Source organism: Mytilus galloprovincialis, chromosome 14 (genome assembly GCF_965363235.1).
Source record: "Mytilus galloprovincialis chromosome 14, xbMytGall1.hap1.1, whole genome shotgun sequence".
In the NCBI taxonomy this organism is placed as follows: Eukaryota; Metazoa; Mollusca; class Bivalvia; order Mytilida; family Mytilidae; genus Mytilus; species Mytilus galloprovincialis.
This window is the reverse complement of record NC_134851.1, coordinates 26,896,789-26,919,079: the sequence shown is the minus strand read 5'-3', so window position 1 is coordinate 26,919,079 and position 22,291 is coordinate 26,896,789. Positions and strand designations below refer to the sequence as shown.

General features: G+C 33.0%; 1 protein-coding gene across 1 annotated transcript; it reads left to right on the top strand.

Moving 5' to 3' along the window:
* Positions 1–9,697: 9,697 nt before the first annotated feature.
* LOC143059413 (uncharacterized) lies at positions 9,698–15,029 on the top strand. Its single transcript, XM_076232901.1, has 5 exons — positions 9,698–9,793; positions 10,283–10,366; positions 11,466–11,582; positions 12,647–12,763; positions 15,001–15,029. Exons 1-5 carry the CDS (start codon positions 9,736–9,738, stop codon positions 15,027–15,029), a joined length of 405 nt encoding a protein of 134 aa, XP_076089016.1. The 5' UTR covers positions 9,698–9,735.
* Positions 15,030–22,291: the final 7,262 nt, after the last annotated feature.

The window sequence follows — 22,291 nt, the reverse complement described above, 5'->3', positions numbered from 1 at the left end:
TGCTTAGCACCTCCTTCATAATGCAATCCATTTATTCACATAGAACGTGAAGATATCCACAGCTAAATGACTTGCTTTTATAAATAACATATGATTTCTGTAAATACGATTTTATCTTTTTTCCATATTTTTTCGCTATAATAGTATATTTATAGTTATTATTGTTTTATGTAATATCATTATACTCATTATATTCAAGATTGGGAGACTAATTTGTTTATTTTCCTGGTTGTTATCATTTGTATTTCGCCCATTTTGTTTTCGTGTCATATATGCCAATTGAGTCATACATTTTTGGCGGTACGGAGAGCTATCTGACAAAACCAAAACAATCCTTGAAATCAAATGAACACCGATCTGCAAGATGTAGTCAAAAGTAAAAAGGTGAAATATCTTCAGGCCATTAACCTTGTTTACCAATTTATTCAAAATATTCTGCGAAGGACAATTTACTTTCAAGAAATCAACCGATTTTGGCTGGCCAATAAAATTCAGAGACCATAAGACGTAGACAACTTAGTTCTGCACTGCATTTCAACAATGCATCTTCATGAGATAATCTAAGAAATCATAATATTCATAGACTGAGGTCTTGACTAGTGGTGAATGTTTAGATGATTTAGGAATATCTTTGTTAAATTTTGACAGGAGAAATTGTACTTTAAAGAACAAAGCTCCCACCCTTTTATAAGGTTAAAGTAACATCCTTTATAATTTGAGTAATAAATATTGAGTTTTAACCATAATGGTTTTATGCGTGTTAAAAGCTTTCCATTGCTCTTCATATAACTGTATATTGTCATTATTATCATTTGTTTTCTAACCAAAACCAGTATTGTGAATGTTGTTTTTACACGGCTTTCATTCGTTATATTGATAACAATTATAGTGAAAGAATACCTCCATTTTCATACATTTACATTTTTAGTTTTTTGTAATTACGTCCAATGAAAAATGTTGTAATTAGAATTCAGTGTTAAAAAGCATAAATACAATAGAGAATGTAAATGGGGAATGTATCAAAGGGACAACAACCCGACCAAAGAGCCGACAACAGCCAAGGCCACTAATTGGTATTCAATTCAGCGAAAAACCTCTGCACCCCGAGGCATTCTTCAGCTGGACCCTTAACAAAACTGTATACTACTTCAGTGATGATGAACGTCATACTAAAATCCGAAATACACAGAAGAAACTAAAATTAGTAATGAATGATACAATACTAACAAAGGCCAAAGGCTCCTGACAAAGTTTCATTTTCTCTATCGTTTACCAAGAATCATTTTTTTATAATATGACTTGATTACCCAATTTTTTTTCTGATTTTGTCGTTTGTTCGGAAGAACTATCAAAGAATATAATCTTGGTTAATTTTCTGGAGATTACAGATAAACTGATAGAGGTTGAAAGCGCTAATGTCTTGTCAATTTTGTACAGAAAAATAAAGTTTAAAGCGCAATTTTCTACATTGTTTGAAGCGCAAATGTATTTTAGTGGTACGGAAAAAAAGCGTTTGGTCACGACTGTTTCATCAACAATCAAGATAATGCATTGCCCGATCTTTCACTATAATTTTTTATGAAAAATTCAACAAAATTCAATAACAAAATGAACGGTTTCAAGGCATTTTTTTTATTAGTTTCTGACACATTTAAAAAGATTACGTTTTAAATATATCATTATATTGGAATGTGACCATTTTAGGTACAAAATGTTTTTTTAATGAATCACATTTCCTTGTGTTGCGGTTTTTTTGTGATTTCACATTAAGTCCCACATACTTTCTCCCACCTGTTTCACAGTATTATTGAGAAAGTGAAATAATCGTGAGAAGCATTTTTTTTTTCGGATTTGTCCAGTATTTTAAAAATACAGTAGATTTTCTGCAGGTTGTTTAATTTTATACACGATCAGATACCAGATCTGCAATGCTCGACCATCGTTAACATGGTTAAGCATTCTGTAACAATCATGTTTCTAAATATACCGAATGACAGTCGTATTTTAATGTTTATTTCAAACTTTAAATAAGACTCACTTTTGCAGATGTTATATATAAATTCATAATGGTTTACTAATAAAAAAAAACATATATATTGACTCAACTGTGTTTTATTTATGTTTTCAAAAAATTTGAACCAATATTTTGTATCTTCAAACTTGACTATTGACACATACATGCACACATAAAATTAAACAAACTCATAGTCAGTAATAGTATCTATCCATTCAAGGCCAGCCTTTAAATTGAAGGGAAAGGTATAAGCAAAGCTGTCATCCATATGTTTCGTCAGTGCCTAGTTAATTGTGGTACGTCTAGATCAATGTTCTTTTTATAATCGGCAACTAACATTTTCTGACGTCTAAATACTCTCTGCTCAAATAAAATCTAGTAAGTATAGAAGGAGGTAATGTGAACTCCATTGTAACTACATGTACAAGACAGATTTGAAATATAAAAAAAAGATGTGGTATGATTGTTAAAACAAACAACTATATGTTACGCTTCAGCCTTTAGCAATGAACAAATCCCATACCGCTATGATAGGCCACGAAATGACAAAAGTAAAACAATTCAAACGAACAAATTAACGGCCTAATTCATGTACAAAAAAGAAACAAATAACAAAAATGTAACTCATCAACAAAGACAATCACCAAATTACAGGCTCCTGACTTGGGAGAGGCACATACATACATATTTGGGTGGGGTTTAACATGTTAGCGGGATACGAACCTTCCCCTAAACCTGGGATATTTATCTATGTCTTTTTTTCACAGACCTTTGCATTCGAATATTCAACGGTAAGATACACAAAGCGATAGACAATTACTAATAGAAAAGTTTTATTCTTTACCTTTTATATCACGTGTTTGATAATGTTGAGAATGATTTTTTAATTGTGCAAATATTAAATATAACCTCTGCGCTTGGTTTCTCAATGAGTGACTTAATAATAAGATGTTCAAAATTCTGTATATATACAATCAAAGAATTCTACACTTTTTCTACGTGCTTTTAATCTTATCTTCAAGAAGCTTTGGGATGAAAATTCTCAATGCAATTTATAACCGATTTGTATTGGTTTTCGGTATCAAACTGGCAAGACTCATCAACTCATTCATAGAAAATCCAGATCACTGACATACGATATTTTCCTCGAGTTCTCAACATATGTAATCCTTGTATATATCGGATGTGTTTCACTTCTTAATTAATTTTTCTTACGTTCTTTAGACAGTTATGACTTATGTATAATAATTCCCTTAAAAACGATAACTAATATAGGTGCTTAGCACTTCAAAAAGAGTCAATGATGAAATCCACGTAAACCATATATCATAACTTAATCGCTGAAAATAGTAAGTAGTGTATCTGAAAGTAGCATTTATTGATAGACACTACATGTACCTATCTTATTTCAAGCGTGGAGGAAGGATTCATTTTATTTCCTTGTTCGTAAATGATGTAGAAATTCCTTCAAGGTAATCATTTTTCGTATATCAACAAAACAATTCAAAGAAGGCTTTGTTTGCCGGTTGAAAACAAAATTTGTCGCGAGGATGAGTAAATAAGAAATTAGTGTACATTCACAGAGAATGGTAAAGGGTTATTTTCGTGCAACGTGTTTTGCCATTTTTATTAAACACACAGCTGTGAACAAGGCTAGTTATTCACCGTGTTTCATGAAATCGGTACAAAGATCAACATGCAAGTATTTTGTAATTGTTCGTTCAGCGTTAAAGATAAATTTTATTTCGCATTCTTCCGCGCAGATACCCCCCCCCCTTTTACGCACCTCTTTATATGTATTGTCCAGTAATGGTTCATTAGATTCCCGCTATATTTATTCATTGTATGGCATAGTCCTCAGCTTTACCCATCTATAACCTGTCTTCTTCAAACTAAAATATGTTCAAACTCTTTAAGGTCATTTTTTAGTAGCAATAAACAAAAAAACTATGTCAATTGGACATGCTTTGATACTATATATGCCCTTGAATTTTTACTAGATAACATTTTTGTTCGCTTTGGGGATTCCGTATATCGTCAGATTATCGGAATTCCAATGGGGACTAACTGTGCACCACTTATTGCGGACCTGGTATTGCTATGAGTTACAATTTATGACAAAAAAAAGCAAAGACCCATCGAAACAACATCTGATAAACAAATTTAATAATACTTTTAGATATTTGGATGATATTTTGGCTCTCAATAATGACGACTTCAGTATGTATATTAAAGAAATTTATCCTGTTGAACTTACTTTAAATAAAGCTAATACTAACAATGACCACTGCCCTTTCCTCGATCTTGATATCTATATCACTAACGGAAAGCTGAATACTAAAATTTATGATAAAAGAGATGATTTTTCATTTCCTATCGTTAATTATCCATTTTTAGATGGTGACGTTCCCTTGTCACCATCTTACGGTGTTTATGTATCTCAACTTGTACGATTCGCTCGTGTATGTTACAATGTTTTAGATTTTAACGAAAGAAATTTATGTATTACTGAAAAATTATTACACCAGGGTTTCCGATATCACAAACTAGTAAAAACATTTACTAAATTTTATCATCGGTATAAGGACATCATTCGTAAATATAGCTCAACATGCAGACTTCTTATACGTTCATGTATTTCACATCCAATTTTTTATGGAAATATTCTTTATAAAGCACAAAGGTGTCAGTATTCACCTCAAAAACTAACAAAACCTTTGAATAGACTTATTTTAAGAAGGGATATAGTTACGATACTGTTGTCAGGTCATTAAAGATTGCATATTTTGGCGTTAATATTGATTCACTTATAGGGTCTTTGTATCGGAACTAAACACATGTATTCAAAAACCAGTTGTTGGCATGACACGGGTTAAGTTCTTCTCATATGTGTTATGATGGTATGATACTAAACCCCTAACGGGATTGTGCCTGATGTTCATATGATGAAATCATAATCTTTCAGTCAGTCTAATTGAAGCTGGCATGTCAGGTAACTGCTAGTAGTCTGTTGTTATTTATGTTTTATTGTCATTTTGTTTATTTTCTTTGGTTACATCTTCTGACATCAGACTCGGACTTCTCTTGAACTGAATTTTAATGTGCGTATTGTTATGCGTTTACTTTTCTACATTGGCTAGAGGTATAGGGGGAGGGTTGAGATATCACAAACATGTTTAACCCCGCTGTATTATTTTAATTTTAGTTTCTTGTGTACAATTTGGAAATTAGTATGGCGTTCATTATCACTGAACTAGAATATATTTGTTTAGGGGCCAGTTGAAGGACGCCTCCGGGTGTGGGAATTTCTCGCTACATTCAAGACCTGTTGGTGACCTTCTGCTGTTGTGTTTATTTCTATGGTCGGGTTGTTGTCTCTTTGTCACATTCCCCATTTCCATTCTCAATTTTATTCTTCAAGCTATTTTGTTATTACTTATGTGCCCGTTTTATGACAGACGGGATTACTTTTTATCTGATTTTAAGATTCATTTCAACAAAACGAAACACTAATGGTAAAAGGTCATCTATATCATGTTTGTTTTATCTAAAATAGCTTAAAATAGAATGCAGTATTTACTTTAAACCAAGTTATCTGACAAGTTTACGTATCTATGCGCAGATAACTGCACCCTTAATATTATCTGGTTGATAATTTATGCAGAATATTTTTATTTTATTTGACATTCTGAGGAGGATGAGACAATGTTGATTTTTTGGGCTTCCAAGTTATTAGCTTTATCCGTGCTTTACCATGGCTGCTTTAAATTTCTGCTGGATAGTAGTACTGTCGGTCCAAATGGTGAAAATCACTATATAACCACAAGTCAGTATGCGCAATTGATGAATTCGTTGACCGAGGAAAAGCAGGTACGCCATCAGTTAGAGCAAATTGTTGCAACACTTCAGACAAAAGTAGATGCGTCGAATTATAATGGTGGACAACAACTTAAAAATATGTCAATTTACCTTCAACCATATATTTATCGTCTAGAAAATCTCACTTCAATGCAACATACATTTGATAGTCGTCTGCAGACCACGAACGCTGAGATAACACAACTACATACTAAAGTGGCCGTTTTGGAACAGAACTATAGTAGATTGCTGAACGAAAACATCGCAATTAAAATAGACAGTAATAAACTAAATCAAGAAGTAGAAAGTCTAAAGCAAGTAAAGAATTTGGATGTTGCAAACGGTCTGCAGGAAACAAATAACGCAATAAATATGTTAAAAACAACTAGTAGTACGGTGACCAGACCCAGTATTTTTTAGATTTAATCGTCAAACATACTTTATGGCTATATTATATATCATTGGATTCGGAAAAATGAGTACTATTGAAATATCGATGTCGTCAAAAAGAAATGTGGTAACAGTTTTGCATAAAATGAGGTCAAAGATCAAATTCTGTTTTTATTTTTTCTTCTTCTATACTTTCAAAATTTGAAGAAATATACAACAATTTAGGTTAAATTCTAGATAAATACGTTTTCTTATATCAATTTTCAATGAATCATTTCGAAAATGTTAGAAAAAAAATGAAAAAGAAATCGATTTATTTTGAAAATTGGCGTTTTTCAAATATTTGTTCTATTACACAAGATCAACACATATTCTGTTAAATTTACTGTAGTTACCTTGCCGGCTAACATCCAACCTCATGAATAAATGATGAATATTATTTTTACCTGCATCCTTCTGTCATGAAGGCATATATTGCATAAGACCATTCATGAAATTCATTAAAACTAAAAGGCACTCAAATATTCGAAAATAGTTACAATTCAATATTCCAAACAAAGAGATCCACACAACAGAATTATATCTTCTGGTTAATTGTCAAGGAACATGATTTGAAATGCTACATAATTCTGACCCTTTACAGGACCAAAGCCCCGGACATGTAAGGTTTTGTAGTGAACAAACACATGACTCTTTCACATGCAGATTTTCCTTCAATGAAGACATAAGATCCTGCAAGAATTCTGCTGAAATATGCCTTTTAAAATACACGGGGTGTAATGAATCATTTTACTCTCGCCAACCGTATTCTAAAGGTGACCTGATAGGGGTTTAGCAATGTGTAATGCGTTTCAAATTTTTAGTTTAAAACGAAGTACGTAAAACATACTGTTTCAGTGCCGTCTCGCAGGAAGGTAACCTGACTATAAACTTACATCTTACTTATGTTTTGAACAGCGGTATACTACTGTTGCCTTTATTTATGGTAAATTTGAATAATTATTATGATGGAGTGGTTTTAAAGAGATAGTTCTGATCATAAACCTTTGAAATTATCTTTCATGCCAAAACAAGAGCTTCATCATTGTCAATATTACCGAAGCTCTAAACACAACTGAAATAGTCATGCGTGTCCTTCGAAGTCTTGTAGACAGTTTGTATACCTACTCCAAACAGAGACGAAGTTGCGTCGCATCCGGTAAGTACATGTGCACCAGGCAATAGTTTACAAATTGTTGGGGAATTACAGACACATAGTTATTGAATGGGTGAAAATCTCCGCCCATCATTTACACTGCTAATGTTCCACATCTACAACCACAACTCGCTTGTATGTGTCCTATTTTTATAGTAGCGAACACATAAAACAATTACAATTGTATAAGAGGTCTGTATGATTGTTCTTCCACTCTTTCACATTTCCCTTAACTCCGTGTCAAAGTTTAAGGCATGGGGTATAGGCCTTCTCTTGAGTGCTGAACAAGTTACGACAGCCATGAACAGTGTTGGTATAAATAACTAAGTTTCAAACGTTCTGACTATGTAAAGCTCACATCAGGTGGAATCTTATCGGATTTGTCAAGGTTTTCCAGTCAGGAATACTTCTCCACTCTATAATCTGATACACTTTGATGGAAGCTGTAGTCTCTGTGCGGCGTTCCCTTTCGGCAGACTTTATAGAGTTGTTCGTGTCGTAGCGGTCAAAAACATGTGCTACTATGTGCGCCATAGAAATTCATTGGGACATATTTTTTTAATAGTAAGCTGCAAGGTCGCCGCATGTTTTACCTTTCTTAGCATTTATAAATTGAACCAATGCCATACCATCTCTTATGTAAGTTGTGAGCGATGATATAAAGGAAGGTAGGGAAAGTGCACAAGAGACTTAAGATTCGAATTGCTTCACAAAATCCGACTTGCATGATTTTCTCATGGTGCCGTCATTTTGAAAAGGGGATAATGGAATGGGTGCGACAACACATGTTCTATGATAACATCATCTCTACATTTTGCCGAAATTAGTGCACGTCTAATTACAAGTTATGGATTTATGCGACCTGAAAGTATTTCCCCCGATTTATTTTTCAGGTTTGTGTTTGACTTTGATATTGGACTATAAAAACTCCTTGTGATCTTAAGAAAGAGCACTAATGATAAAATGTTTAGGCATTTTCCAGCCTTCCTCGACAACTGTGTGCAAAGAACCTCGAATATGTCTTGAAGCATGCATTTGAAAAGAGATATTGATAAGACATTGAGGGTGGGATTCCACACCAAAGGGATCAGTCATGGATCATTTAGATGGTTCAAAATGGCAATAACATGTTCTTCATCTCTGTTCATTGCTGTTGGCTTTGTTTCTTACTGTGAATTTGCATAATTTTCAGCATTTCCATCCCTTTTCAGTATAACACGACTAATGGATTCTATAAAATGTCTAGTAAGGGCCCATCTAACAAGCGCAGACTTTCGAATTGTTATGCCTACAGTGCCACCTAATCCCCTTGAGGCTTTTATAATGGTCTTTTCTGTTGCCATGTCATAGTACTTTTAAAATGTCCAGGAATCTGTCTAAAAAGCAAAGTAGCCATCTATAAAAGGTGATCAAATGTTCACAGAAAATTGAAGCATATCGAGTATGTAAAATGGCATCCACCTTCGTGAAGTACGGTTGGTTACAAAAATATAATTTTACATTTGATATGACGATCTCAAGGAAGAGACCAATTTCCCTCTCGTTCTGCTCTAACATTTGACAGCTAAATGTCTACTGCTTCAGGGAACATATCCCAGTATGTAAATATAAGTAATACATCACATCTCAATAGCGTATATGTATCTATAAGAGGCTGTATATGAGCTTCGAATAGCTCCGTCATATGAGCGTTATGAATTTTGTCTGGCTTGAATTGCTGAAATAGTGCTTCTGAGACAAATGAATTTGACATTATTGATTAATAAAGGTACAAATGTATGAAATAACATATAAATGTTAATTATTTTACATTTTGCGTTAAAAAATCATGAAATTAAATTGGAACGTACTCTATTAAATGCAAAGTATTCGTAGTCTTAAACTTTTACAAAAACTCTTTAATAACGAATTAATTTTGCTAAACTTTCTTTGAAATCGTTAAAATAATATGAATAAGGTGTAAGAACAATGTAAATAATAACAGAAATCATATCACGGATGTTATTTTACAATGTTGATCTCAAAACTTTTCTTAGTCGATTTTTCGTTCAAGTTAATTAACGTACTTCAAAGCCCATTTTACGAAAATTGCACCGTACGATTTTATGACGACAAGTCAAAATGTTAAGTTTAACCTTTGAACTACCAATACTGTGATTTATAGGCGTATAGTCCGAATGACAATTAAACTCCTTAAATAAGCGACTTTTCCTTACTTGGTCACCGTACTATAGTCAAGCCAAGGAGTGAGGACTTTCGTGCTCTTTACAACTTGACTATGTTGAATAACAAGGATATAAGTCTTGCCAAACATCAACTTACCGACATATATAACGGTAAGATTTGATTTCGTAAGGCATGGCAATTAATAAGAAAAACATTCTCGATTGCTATGTTATAAAATAGTACCACATAACCTTTATGGATATATGTAGATAAATCGTTATCATAAAAACTTTCTTCACTTGTAAGATTGGAAAAAGAGAAGTTTCAATTACTTTAATGCATATAATATATCCGTACTGACAAAAAAAAATCAGGCATGACGATGGTCCTAAATTTGAGATTTTACATCATGCATGTAGCCACGGTAGCAACCATTATCAGTGATGGCTAACAGTTCCAAAATACATTAGTAGAAACAAACTAGTATCAGGATAAAAAAGTGAGTATCTAATACGATAGACATTTATCATTTAGAACGTATGTTTTACATTGATATAACAGATATTTTATAGTACAAAGATAACGAGAGTCAACAGTATATTGACATATAAAACATGTTACATATTCTTATAATCTGAACTATTCTTTTCGTATTACAGGATCAACAATAGATAAAAAGATAAAACGTTTGAATGATAAAATGATAGATGTCAACACAACCGTTCTTGGTTTAACTACAAAGGGTAAGTTTTATTGAGAGTCATGAAGAAGATCCCTACCATGTATTGGTACATTAATTATACTCACAAAATTGTACAAAGCAAGATAATAAAAAAAACTCCCAGGAAAATTAAAACAAGAAGGCATTTTCTTATGTATACTCTTATGTAGCCTCTTTTTCATTTGTTTTCTACTATCAATCTTTTAGTGCATTTAACAGGCAAACACTACTTCCGAATTTAATTCACCAAACAACTAGTGCTAGTGACCGCTTAAACCTAATATGATATGAGAAAATTTTTGCACCATGTTGAAGGTCTCATTGTGATTTTGAGATGAATAATAGCAATCAAATATGAACCATTGATTTTTTGTGGTTTTTTATCTGTGCACATGATGTATACGTCAGTATCCACATTTATATGAAACGCTGTTGTAACTTTTCTCAGTAAAATTTTCAATGGTCATACGATCAAAACAATTTCATCGAGTTAACCTTTATGTATATACGTTATCATTTCGACTTTCGTTTTGGACAGTTTAGCACTATGTTTACCAAGACATTCCATTATAATATCAAGAGACATATATTCCAGTAAGTAAAAGGTTAATGAAAAGTACTGTTTTTAGCAGTAAGCACTCGTAGTAAAAACTTTACAACAATATCTATTATTATATTGTCGACGAAAGAAATATGGTACCGGAAACTGTGAAAGTTAGTCAAATATAAGTTAAAAAGACCACTAGCATGATTAAAGCGAAAATAGCAGTGGTTAAGATGGGAACAATAGAAAATACAAAGTAAATATAAAAGACAAAACTACGAACATACATTAAAACTACAAACAGACAAATGACAATAAAAAGAAATAGTAAAAACAGAGGCTTAGCGAAACGACCATTGAACAAAATCGAGATGAACCCATGTGCTTCGAAAGGGTCAGTAGTTCTTGTTCCCTTGACAACCTTTGTCTGTTTTTTAAAACATGTTATTAAGTTATAGTATAACCATACTTCAGGCATCGTGAGGTTGAGGATTTATAGCACAACAATTGCAGTTTTATGATACATGTATTGATAATTTAAATTATTCTACAAAAGGAACCATTATTATGATTACAGGTTTATTAACGGATTCGGAGATAAAAGGTTTGAATGATAAGATGAGTAGGCTTGGTATTTCCCAGAATGTGACAGATAAGCTCATCAACACAACTGTTCAAACTTTAACAAAAAAGGGTAAGTATGTGTTACTCATTGAGACGACAACATTACATGTATTTGGCATCATATTTATATGTTTTAGACATGCTAGACCGATATAGAGAACTTTGAAAACAAAAGGCACTATCAAGCCTATAACGAATCAAATCGAGTTGGTTGACCGTTATGGAATAACCGTTTCAGAAATGATATCGGATATGCTCCTTACGTCGTAACTACAATCCCCTTCCCTTTCATGAATATGACCTACCGAATTAGACTATTTACCGGATTTGTAATCACATAAGCAACACGACGGGTGCCACATGTGGAGCAGGATCTGCTTACCCTTCCGGAGCACCTGAGATCACCCCTAGTTTTTGGTGGGGTTCGTGTTGTTTATTCTTTAGTTTTCTATGTTGTGTCGTGTGTACTATTGTTTTGCTGTTTGTCTTTTTCATTTTTAGCCATGGCGTTGTCAGTTTGTTTTATATTTATGAGTTTGACTGTCCCTTTGGTATCTTTCGTCCCTCTTTTAGTGACAGTGGTACAACCGGGCGGTATTAATCCGATTTGAAAGTTAAAAGGCAAACAATATAAAGATTTCAATAGATACAATCACAGTTTCTTTCCTCATGCAGTTGTGTAATATTCACAATCTTCAATTGAATCATCAGTGATACCCTTATGAAACATTGTTAAAAGGCCAAACACATTACGCAGTTGAAGAGCATCGAAGACCATAAAACTGTTTATTCATTCACATGAGCACATCAATAATAATTAATATCAACACATAATTGCTCCCTACTGGTCAGGATTTTGTAAGGACATTTGTGTAATGTGGGTATCAATAAAGTAGTGTAGGAAAACCTATTCTACCATGCAGAGTTGTCATTTCTTGCTCTTTGGAGGGATAAAAAAACCCGACAAAGTGGCATGGGAAATTTGAAATTTATGCACATTTACACTTTAATATAAAAGCTTATACGTTTTACACGGAAACTCAATGAAATGAGTAACAAATACGCTAAACAGAAGAAGAAAAAAGCATGTTGATCATCTATGAATGACAAAATATCAAAATATCTTTATTTCAGATTTATTGATGGAAAAGAACATAGCAAATCTAGACAGGAGAATAAACTCTCTATCCACATCTCAGGGATCAATTTCAAACAAACTCAATGCGATAGTGAATGAGCATTCACAGAGAGGTAAGTTACAGTTTCCTCAGAACAATTTCAATAGTAATTGTCACAAAAATTCTGATATAATTGTATTTCCTGACTCCTCTTGGTAGTATTTCCTAATGCACATGATAGATGAATATTCTTCACAAATGCCGATGATTATTTTTTATGTTAGCTTTAAGACAAAACAAGTTGCAATATACCCGTCTTTTGTGTCCAGTCATTATAATAATTTTCAATGGTATAATTATGTTATTAGATTTCTGTCAAGTAACCAGGGAGGGTATTTCATTCGGAAGAATGGTCAGGAAATAGCAAGGTCGTGGTCTCATTATAGCGACTCGGATCACACAGCCAGATTCTCAGCCCCAATATCAGCCTTTATGCAACTATCTGTTTATGATGTTATTACAATTCATGGAGCAAGTACAGATTTTTCAAGCTGTCTAACAATAGTGCAGCTGTAACTCCAGCATAAGAATACTTGTGTACGCAATTACTATTTCTGATTTAGAAAATGACATTTGTAAATCAGAAGAATCATTTGATGAAAATTTATAATTTGTTTTACATAATTTCGATGGCATCGTTGCTGATTTAGTTTTATTATATAAAAGATGTATGCAGCATGTCACGTTTCTTTTGTACTTATTCTAAACTCAGACTCGGAGTTGTTTATATTGTGTTTTACTGTGCTAGTGATGTGTGTTTGTTTGAACTACATTAGCTAGAGGTATATGGGAATGGTTGAGATCTCATAAAAACTTGTTAAACCCCGCCACGTGTGTGCTCTTGTTCAAAATCGCCTCTAGCCTAAGTTAGACTTATGTATAAGGGAAAGCTGAACATTCCTCTGTATACTGGATTTTCACGCTGTGTTGAAGACCAAATGATGGCCATCCCTTACGTTGGGTTGTTGTCTCTTTGATACATTCCCAATTTGCATTCGAAATTCTGTATATTTAAATGGAAATGAGAAGACGATGATTTCATATGTAAATTGCAAAGTATATATATTACTAAATGAATAGAGTTTGAATTTGGTGGCGCGTTTTCTTTTTTCACATAAAATCCACGACTACTATTTATACCACATAGGGCTAAGGACCAGCGTAGTTGATTATTTGTTCATTTCACGATCTTTTGTGGGGGTATTTGGGGGTTAAAATCGGGAAAAGCAATTTCGGATCAAACGTCTTTAATGGCGGTCGACTCTGAAATTTACGTATCGTCATCATTTCCGTCACACCTGGATCTTTATCATTCAATGATAATCAGATCAATTAATGCCCATATCAATAATAATCGATTTCAATTGTAATCTATAAATGAGAAACATGAGTAATAGGGAACATGTTATTGATTTCATTGTATAGCAAGACGTTGAAATACCCGATACATGTTTACTTGTCAATTGAACATATTACACGTTGATTTGATATGATGTACTTATTTTTCAAAAGTTTGTAGAAAAACAAATGTTATATATAAATATAGTTATCTTTCTGTTTCTGTCATTCAAACCCATAAATATTGATGTCCTCTTAATTGTTCAAGTTGTTTAAAATAATAAATACAGTACTATATCAGGTTTTGAGTGTTACGTAAGCACATTCAGTTCCTAATGAATGTCACTACTGCAAAGTCCTTCAGATGAAATGTTTATCTTGTAAAAGAAATCAGAAAAATAATAAGCAACAGAAATAAAATGTTGGCAAATCATAAGAACTTCATGGTAACAATGAACTTCACATTGAACAGCAAATAAGAGGACTTATCTTGCTTTTGTAGTATGCTAAAGTTTTTTAATGAGCAAAAATTATATCCGTAGTGAAAGAGAATCGCGTATAAGCATAAAAAACGTAAGGATTCTAAAAAATCTTTAAAAAATGAGGAGTAATCCACATTGCTTTTCAACCATTATTTCGAAATACGCAATTATTGCAGTAACATTGGTATAAGTTATATGGTTGCAAAAAAAACCAGTATAATGGTTTGAAACGACAGATGAGCATGACGTCTTCCTGAGTCTTTTCAGTTGCTTTCGTATTCAAACGCTTGGAAGAACAAACAAAATACGTTGAAGATCATAAAAAAAAAACCAGATAATTTGTGACAATAAAACGTGTGAAGCAAATTTATACCAGGTTTTAGAAAGACATTTACCTTTCGACTAGTGAAACATTTTTTAAACGGTAAATTTACAGTACAGTACGGTTACAACAAATTAACATATTCGTTGTTTTTTTTCTAAAATACAGATATCTCATCAATGTCAACGGTAGCATAATGTACTTCAGTGGCATTTATAAAGGTTATTGAAAGCCACAAAAATGATTATAAATTTTTTAACATTTTTTCATTATTTATTAGTGTATGTCAATGTTGTAAATAATTTGAGTCGAGCGTTTCGTCTACATACGACTCATCAGTGACGCCCAGATCAACGTAGTTAAAAAGTCAAACAAGCATGAAGTTGAAGAGCATTGAGGACCTAAAATTCAAAACGTTGTGCCAAATACGGCTAAAACAGATATAAATTGTTATTTGGATGGAGAGTTGTCTCATTGACACTCACACCACATCTTCCTATATCTATAAGAGTATGTTTCACACACAAATCAGAGTATTGATCAGCTGTCAAAAAAGATTGTGCTCTTATTAATATGTGATGTTCTGTCAACTCTATACAAAAACAAATGTCTGTGATTTTATGCTTTTCCAAATAATGTTTTATGTAAAACAATAAACAGTTTCCATTTGACATTTCAAAAACAACAATTACATCAAAATCTTTCTTTCATATTTCGATTATTAAAGTTTTAACACTGTAAGACAGCTTCCCTGTTGTAAATTTCCATCGGATCCTTCAATTGTTATACCATCTTTGACTGCAGCTTTGATAAAAACTGATGTTGAGCCTGTGAATTTCCCGTCATCATCATTAGAAATGCCCCAGTGAGAGTAAGTTCGTGACAAATTACGTCCATTTAATTTAATATAAAATATTTTCATATCTTTCGATAGTATATTAACGAGAACGTGATAAAATCAAGTTTTTGCAATACTAAAAACTACGCTATTATAAGGAGGAGGATTGGGCAGACCATGAGCTGATACTACTTGTGTACACTTCATTCTGTTCCCAGATGTATATGATGCAGTACATGCCGTTAATCCAGCTATAATATAAAAAATCATAGTTCAATTTCATTGCATAAGTAATGAAACAAAAGATACAAAGATGCATTTATTAGATATAACGTTTATGTATGGATAATATAACAATAAACAATTTTACAGTATTCCTAATTTTTTTTTTTTTTGTAGGTTACCTTTTTCTCTCCCTAAAAACTGCAAAATTTGGCGTCTTGTTTGCAGAACGGAACGTATAGATACATAGCCTTATGGTCAGATTTGGGACATTAAATCCAATGTTTCATTTTGGTTAAGTGCCATAATCTTTGCAAGATGATAAAATATTGCTATCAACGCTTTGGTTTTTATTAAGGGACCTATTACAATGCAAACTTCTGTCAAATTTTATATCATTTTTAGTCGCATTCTAAATATATTATCATACAATTTATTTAGCAAAGCAAAAATGTTTTTAATTTCATAAGATTCCAATATGTGTTATGATTGTCAAGACGTATATTCACAAAGTTCAAAGAAAGCGAATATAGGAAAAAGTAAAAACACAAAAAAAACTGAACTCCGAGGAAAATTCAAAACGGAAAGTCCCTAATCAAATGGCAAAATTAAAAGCTCAAACTGTTTAACATTTTTTTATTCGAGCGTCACTGATGAGTCATTTGTAGACGAAACGCGCGTCTAGTGTAAATATAAAATTTCAATCCTGGTATCTATGATGAGTTTATTCACAACCACTGGGTCGATGCCACTGCTGGTGGAGTTTTAATTCCTCGAGGGTATCACCAACACTGTAGTCATCACTTCTGTGTTGACTTGAAATATCATTGATATGTTCATAATTATAAATCAACTGTTAACAAAACTTTGAATATATGAAATACTAAGGCTTTTCTACCTCAGAAATATATTACCTTAGCTGTACTAGTGTTTGGCAAAACTTTTTGGAATTTTTGGTCTTTAATGCTCCTCAACTTCGTACTTTATTTGGCCTTAACAATTTTTTATACAGCTCTAAGCTTTAAGCTGCTACTCATACTTTGTAAAACGTCAACAGTGTCTGAGCAGAAAGTTATGAACCAGGGATATGCCAAAGAACGTCTCGTCCTTTTTCGGAAAAGGTTCACCGAAAGAAACATGTATCAAGACTTTGTTGATAAATATTCCGAATTAACTTCATGTATAATACACAATGATCTTAACGTATAGATTATAGGTACTGATGTTGTTAATCATCTTAAGTTAATAACGTGTAATTGAATTCTTTCATTTTTCTTTGTTAATCATAACTTTAACTGTTAAGTTTTATTTCGATAATATATATTTGACGTGGCTCTGCCTTTATACATCCCGTCATTGTATTATTCGTGTTTTTTATGCGATGGTCAACAAATGTGTATTCTTTCGTTTATGCTAATGTGCTTTGTCTGTTTGCATTTTTGTTTTTCATGTTGATGTGTTTGCTTGTTATCATACTGATATAGATTATACCTATAACTTAATGTTGACGGATGTACCTCTATGTTTGACATTTTTACTTAGTATGTTTGTTTGTTTTGTTTAAACATTGTTGTCAATATAATGAAATTATATGCGACTGTCATACAAGTGAGTGGTTGACCTAGCTATTAAACCAGATTTAATCAAACATTTTCTACATAAGAGAATGCTTTTATCAAGTCGGGAACATGACAGTTGTTATCAATTCGTTTGAAATGTTTTAGCTTTTGATTTTTGCCATTTGGTTAGGAAATTTCCGGTTTGAATTTTCCTCGGAGTTACGTATTTTTGTTATTTTTATTTTTTCAAACGTGTTTTTTTTCTTCCTTTTTACAGCATTTTATGGTTACCTCTGCTTATAGACTATCTGACCCTGTGGGCGTCATCAGCTAAACAAAAATCACTACTAGGGTGCAGAGATGTTGCATAATATATCTTTCTAAAATCGTCCATTGATAAACTTTGAAACTTTCAAAAACTAAGGTTTCGACTCTCTCAGGAAAAGTCGACCTTCGATGAATTAATCTATCCTTTCCCCGAATGTTTCCTATCGAATAAGTCTTATTGCAGGATTTGTACTAAAATGAGCAACACAAATGAAGCCACATGTAGAGACAGATCTGCTTACCCTTCCATAGCATTTGAGAACACCCGCTGTTCTATTGGGTTCGTGTTGCTCAGTGTATAAGTTGTTTCCTGTAGTGTTTTATATACCATTTTTGGTCTTGTTGTTTCTTTTCCTTTTTAGCGATGACATTGTCAGTTTATTTTCGACTTATGCGTTTGAATGTCTCTTTGTATGTTTCGCCACTCTTAATCATAATTTGAACAGGTATTATATACATTTGTACCCTCATATTTTCGTCTGTCCATATTCTATATAAAGCCTATTGAAAATATGCTATTAGTTGGACATTTGAATTCGTGGTTCAACTTTACCCACGAAAACCACGAAAATTGGTATCCAACGAATAATAATGAATCCACAGTATTTGATTCGGAGTGAAATGTGACGTCTATTTTCACTAAACTAGTCCACATTTTTGTTAAGGGGCAAGTGTCATTTTCACGCCGTACATAAGACCCGTTGGTGATTTTAGGTTGTTTCAGGCTCATTGGTCGGGTTGTTGTTCCTTTCAACTATTCTCAATTTTTATTCTCAATTTTATTTTATAGAAAAATGTTTTAAACTAGTGGTCGTTTTTAAAAATGACGACATTTATAAAGTATTATAGTTGATCCAATGCCTGTAGCAATTAGTCGCTACATAAATGAAACGGAATCTTACCTACCATGATCAAAAAAATATTATAAAGTTTTAAATGTCCTGTACTAAGTCAGGAATATGACAGGTGTCAGTTATCAATTAGATCGTTTCTTTGTATGCTGACGTTCGTTTTTGTTACACTTTAGTTTTCCTATTGGTTCTTCGTTTTAATCATATACTTAATGTGTTTCCCTCGATTTCAGTTTGTAACCCGGATTTGTTTACACTGAATCGATTTGTGACTTTAGAACAAAGAAAAATCAAGAATACTTCCGGTAAAAACAGCCGGTAAAAGTCTTGGCTTTCATTTTTGAAAATCAAAATTGAAGATAAAAAAGCACAAGAATTAACATTGACAACTAAAACAAAGAAACCTAGAATCTTTTTCCAGACATTTAAAAACGACTCAATGTGTTCTTTGCGTTTTAATACAATCTCTGTGATGCCTATTTATTATTTTATTTAAGGAGTTCTAGTATTTCTCCCAATAAAAAACTCGTATCCCGTTCACACATTTGTTATACTTGATGTCTTTGTCTGGTTTATAACATGTATTAGCTCTTTTTTTCAGATTTGCAAATATTTGTTATCGATTTCCATTGAAAAGACAAAAAAGGTAAAAAAGCATATCTGGTGCAGTAATATTTAAACTGTTGATATTCTTGCTTCAGCTTGGTCGATAACTCTACAGGTTTACTGCAGGTTTGCTTGTGTATCACAGGCTCAGTTCCCAACAATTGTGTAAAGACATAAAAATAAAGAGATCGTTAATTCAAAATTTGCTGTTGAAAATGGGATTTTTCTTCAAATTATGGAATAATCTCCATCCTTCAAAGCTTTTAATACTTGCAAAAAGTTTTATATACTACTTTTAGTGTATTCGCTTGTTTTTTTTTTAATCAGATTTTTGTTTTTTTATATTTGTCCTCGACCATCACTAAACACAATATTCGTAATGAGCATCTGTCCGCAAAATTGAATGATTTAAACTCAGCAAAGACGGTTTTCCCGTTTGAAATGTTTTACATTGTTATATCAGGACCTTTTATAGCTGACTATTCGGTATGGGTTTTGCTCTTTGTTAAAGGCCGTACGGTGACCTATAGTTGTTAATGTCTGTGTTATTTTGGTCTCTTGTGGACAGTTGTCATATTGGCAATCATACCACATCTTCTTTTTTATTCTAACTTATGTACATACGTGGGTTTCTTTAGTGGCTTTCGTATTTAAACATTTGAAAGAACCAACAAACAAAATTGAAGAACATCTAAATCAGATAATTTGTGACAAAGAAACGTTTGAGGCAATTGTATACATGGTTTAAGGAAAATATTTGCCTTTCGACTAGTCAAACATTATAAAAATGGTAAACTAATAGTACAAAACTTTGAATTTTTCGAAAAACTAAGGATTTTCTTACCCCAGGAGTAGATTATCTTAGCCATATTGGGCACAACTTTTAGGAATTTTTGATCCTCAATGCTCTTCAACTTTGTATTTATTTGGCTTTTTAACTATTTTGATCTGAGCGTCACTGATGAGTCTTATGTATACGAAACGCGCGTCTGGCGTATAAAATTATAATCCTGGTACTTTTGATAACTATTTACACCACTGGGTCGATGCCACTGCTGGTGGACGTTTCGTCCCCGAGGGTATCACCAGCCCAGTAGTCAGCACTTCGGTGTTGACATGAATATCAATTATATGGTCATTTTATAAATTTTCTGTTTACAAAACTTTGAATTTTTTGAAAAACTAAGGATTTTCTTACCCCAGGAGTAGATAACCTTAGCCATATTTGGCACAACTTTTTGGAATTTTTTATCCTCAATGCTCTTCAACTTTGTATTTATTTGGCTTTTTAACTATTTTGATCTGAGCGTCACCGATGAGTCTTATGTAGACGAAACGCGCGTCTGGCGTATAAAATTATATAATCCTGGTACTTTTGATAACTATTTACACCACTGGGTCGATGCCACTGCTGGTGGACGTTTCGTCCCCGAGGGTATCACCAGCCCAGTAGTCAGCACTTCGGTGTTAACATGAATATCAATTATATGGTCATTTTATAAATTTTCTGTTTACAAAACTTTGAATTTTTTGAAAAACTAAGGATTTTCTTACCCCAGGAGTAGATAACCTTAGCCATATTTGGCACAACTTTTTGGAATTTTTTATCCTCAATGCTCTTCAACTTTGTATTTATTTGGCTTTTTAACTATTTTGATCTGAGCGTCACCGATGAGTCTTATGTAGACGAAACGCGCGTCTGGCGTATAAAATTATATAATCCTGGTACTTTTGATAACTATTTACACCACTGGGTCGATGCCACTGCTGGTGGACGTTTCGTCCCCGAGGGTATCACCAGCCCAGTAGTCAGCACTTCGGTGTTAACATGAATATCAATTATATGGTCATTTTATAAATTTTCTGTTTACAAAACTTTGAATTTTTTGAAAAACTAAGGATTTTCTTACCCCAGGAGTAGATAACCTTAGCCATATTTGGCACAACTTTTTGGAATTTTTTATCCTCAATGCTCTTCAACTTTGTATTTATTTGGCTTTTTAACTATTTTGATCTGAGCGTCACCGATGAGTCTTATGTAGACGAAACGCGCGTCTGGCGTATAAAATTATATAATCCTGGTACTTTTGATAACTATTAACACCACTGGGTCGATGCCACTGCTAGTGGACGTTTCGTCCCCGAGGGTATCACCAGCCCAGTAGTCAGCACTTCGGTGTTAACATGAATATCAATTATATGGTCATTTTATAAATTTTCTGTTTACAAAACTTTGAATTTTTTGAAAAACTAGGGATTTTCTTACCCCAGGAGTAGATTACCTTAGCCATATTTGGCACAAATTTTAGGAATTTTTGATCCTCAATGCTCTTCAACTTTGTATTTATTTGGCTTTTTAACTATTTTGATCTGAGCGTCACTGATGAGTCTTATGTAGACAAAACGCGCGTCTGGCGTATAAAATTATAATCCTGGTACTATTTGCCTTTCGACTAGTCAAACATTCTAAAAATGGTAAACTAATAGTACAGAAAATAAACATCAATTATATATCATGTAAAAACAAAAAGTGTCAAACACTAGGCCTATGAAAATTGTATATGGTTTTGTCCAAACCAAAGGCAAAGAGACAATTTAGGGGTTACAACAAGTTGAACATATTCGTGATTTCCCAAAACACAGATATCATATCAATGTCAACGGAAGCATACTGTACTCCATTAGCATTTCTGACGGTTATCGAAGGACACAAAAAGGATATCTTAACTTTACATTTAGTCATCATTTATTAGTGTCTGTTAATGTAGTAAATAATTTGATAAGCCAGTCGCGCGTTTCGTCTACATACGACTCATCAGTGACGTGCAGATCAAATTAGTTAAATAGCCAAACAAGTATATTGTTGTAGAGCATTGAATACACAAAATTTCAAAAAGTTGTGCCAAATACCACTAAAACATATATAAGAGGATGTTTCACACACACACACACACACACACACATTTAGTTATTGACCACGATTGTGCTGTCTTCTTAATCTGTGATGATCTTTCAACTTTACAGAAAAAAATTATCTGTGATTTTCTGCTGTGGCC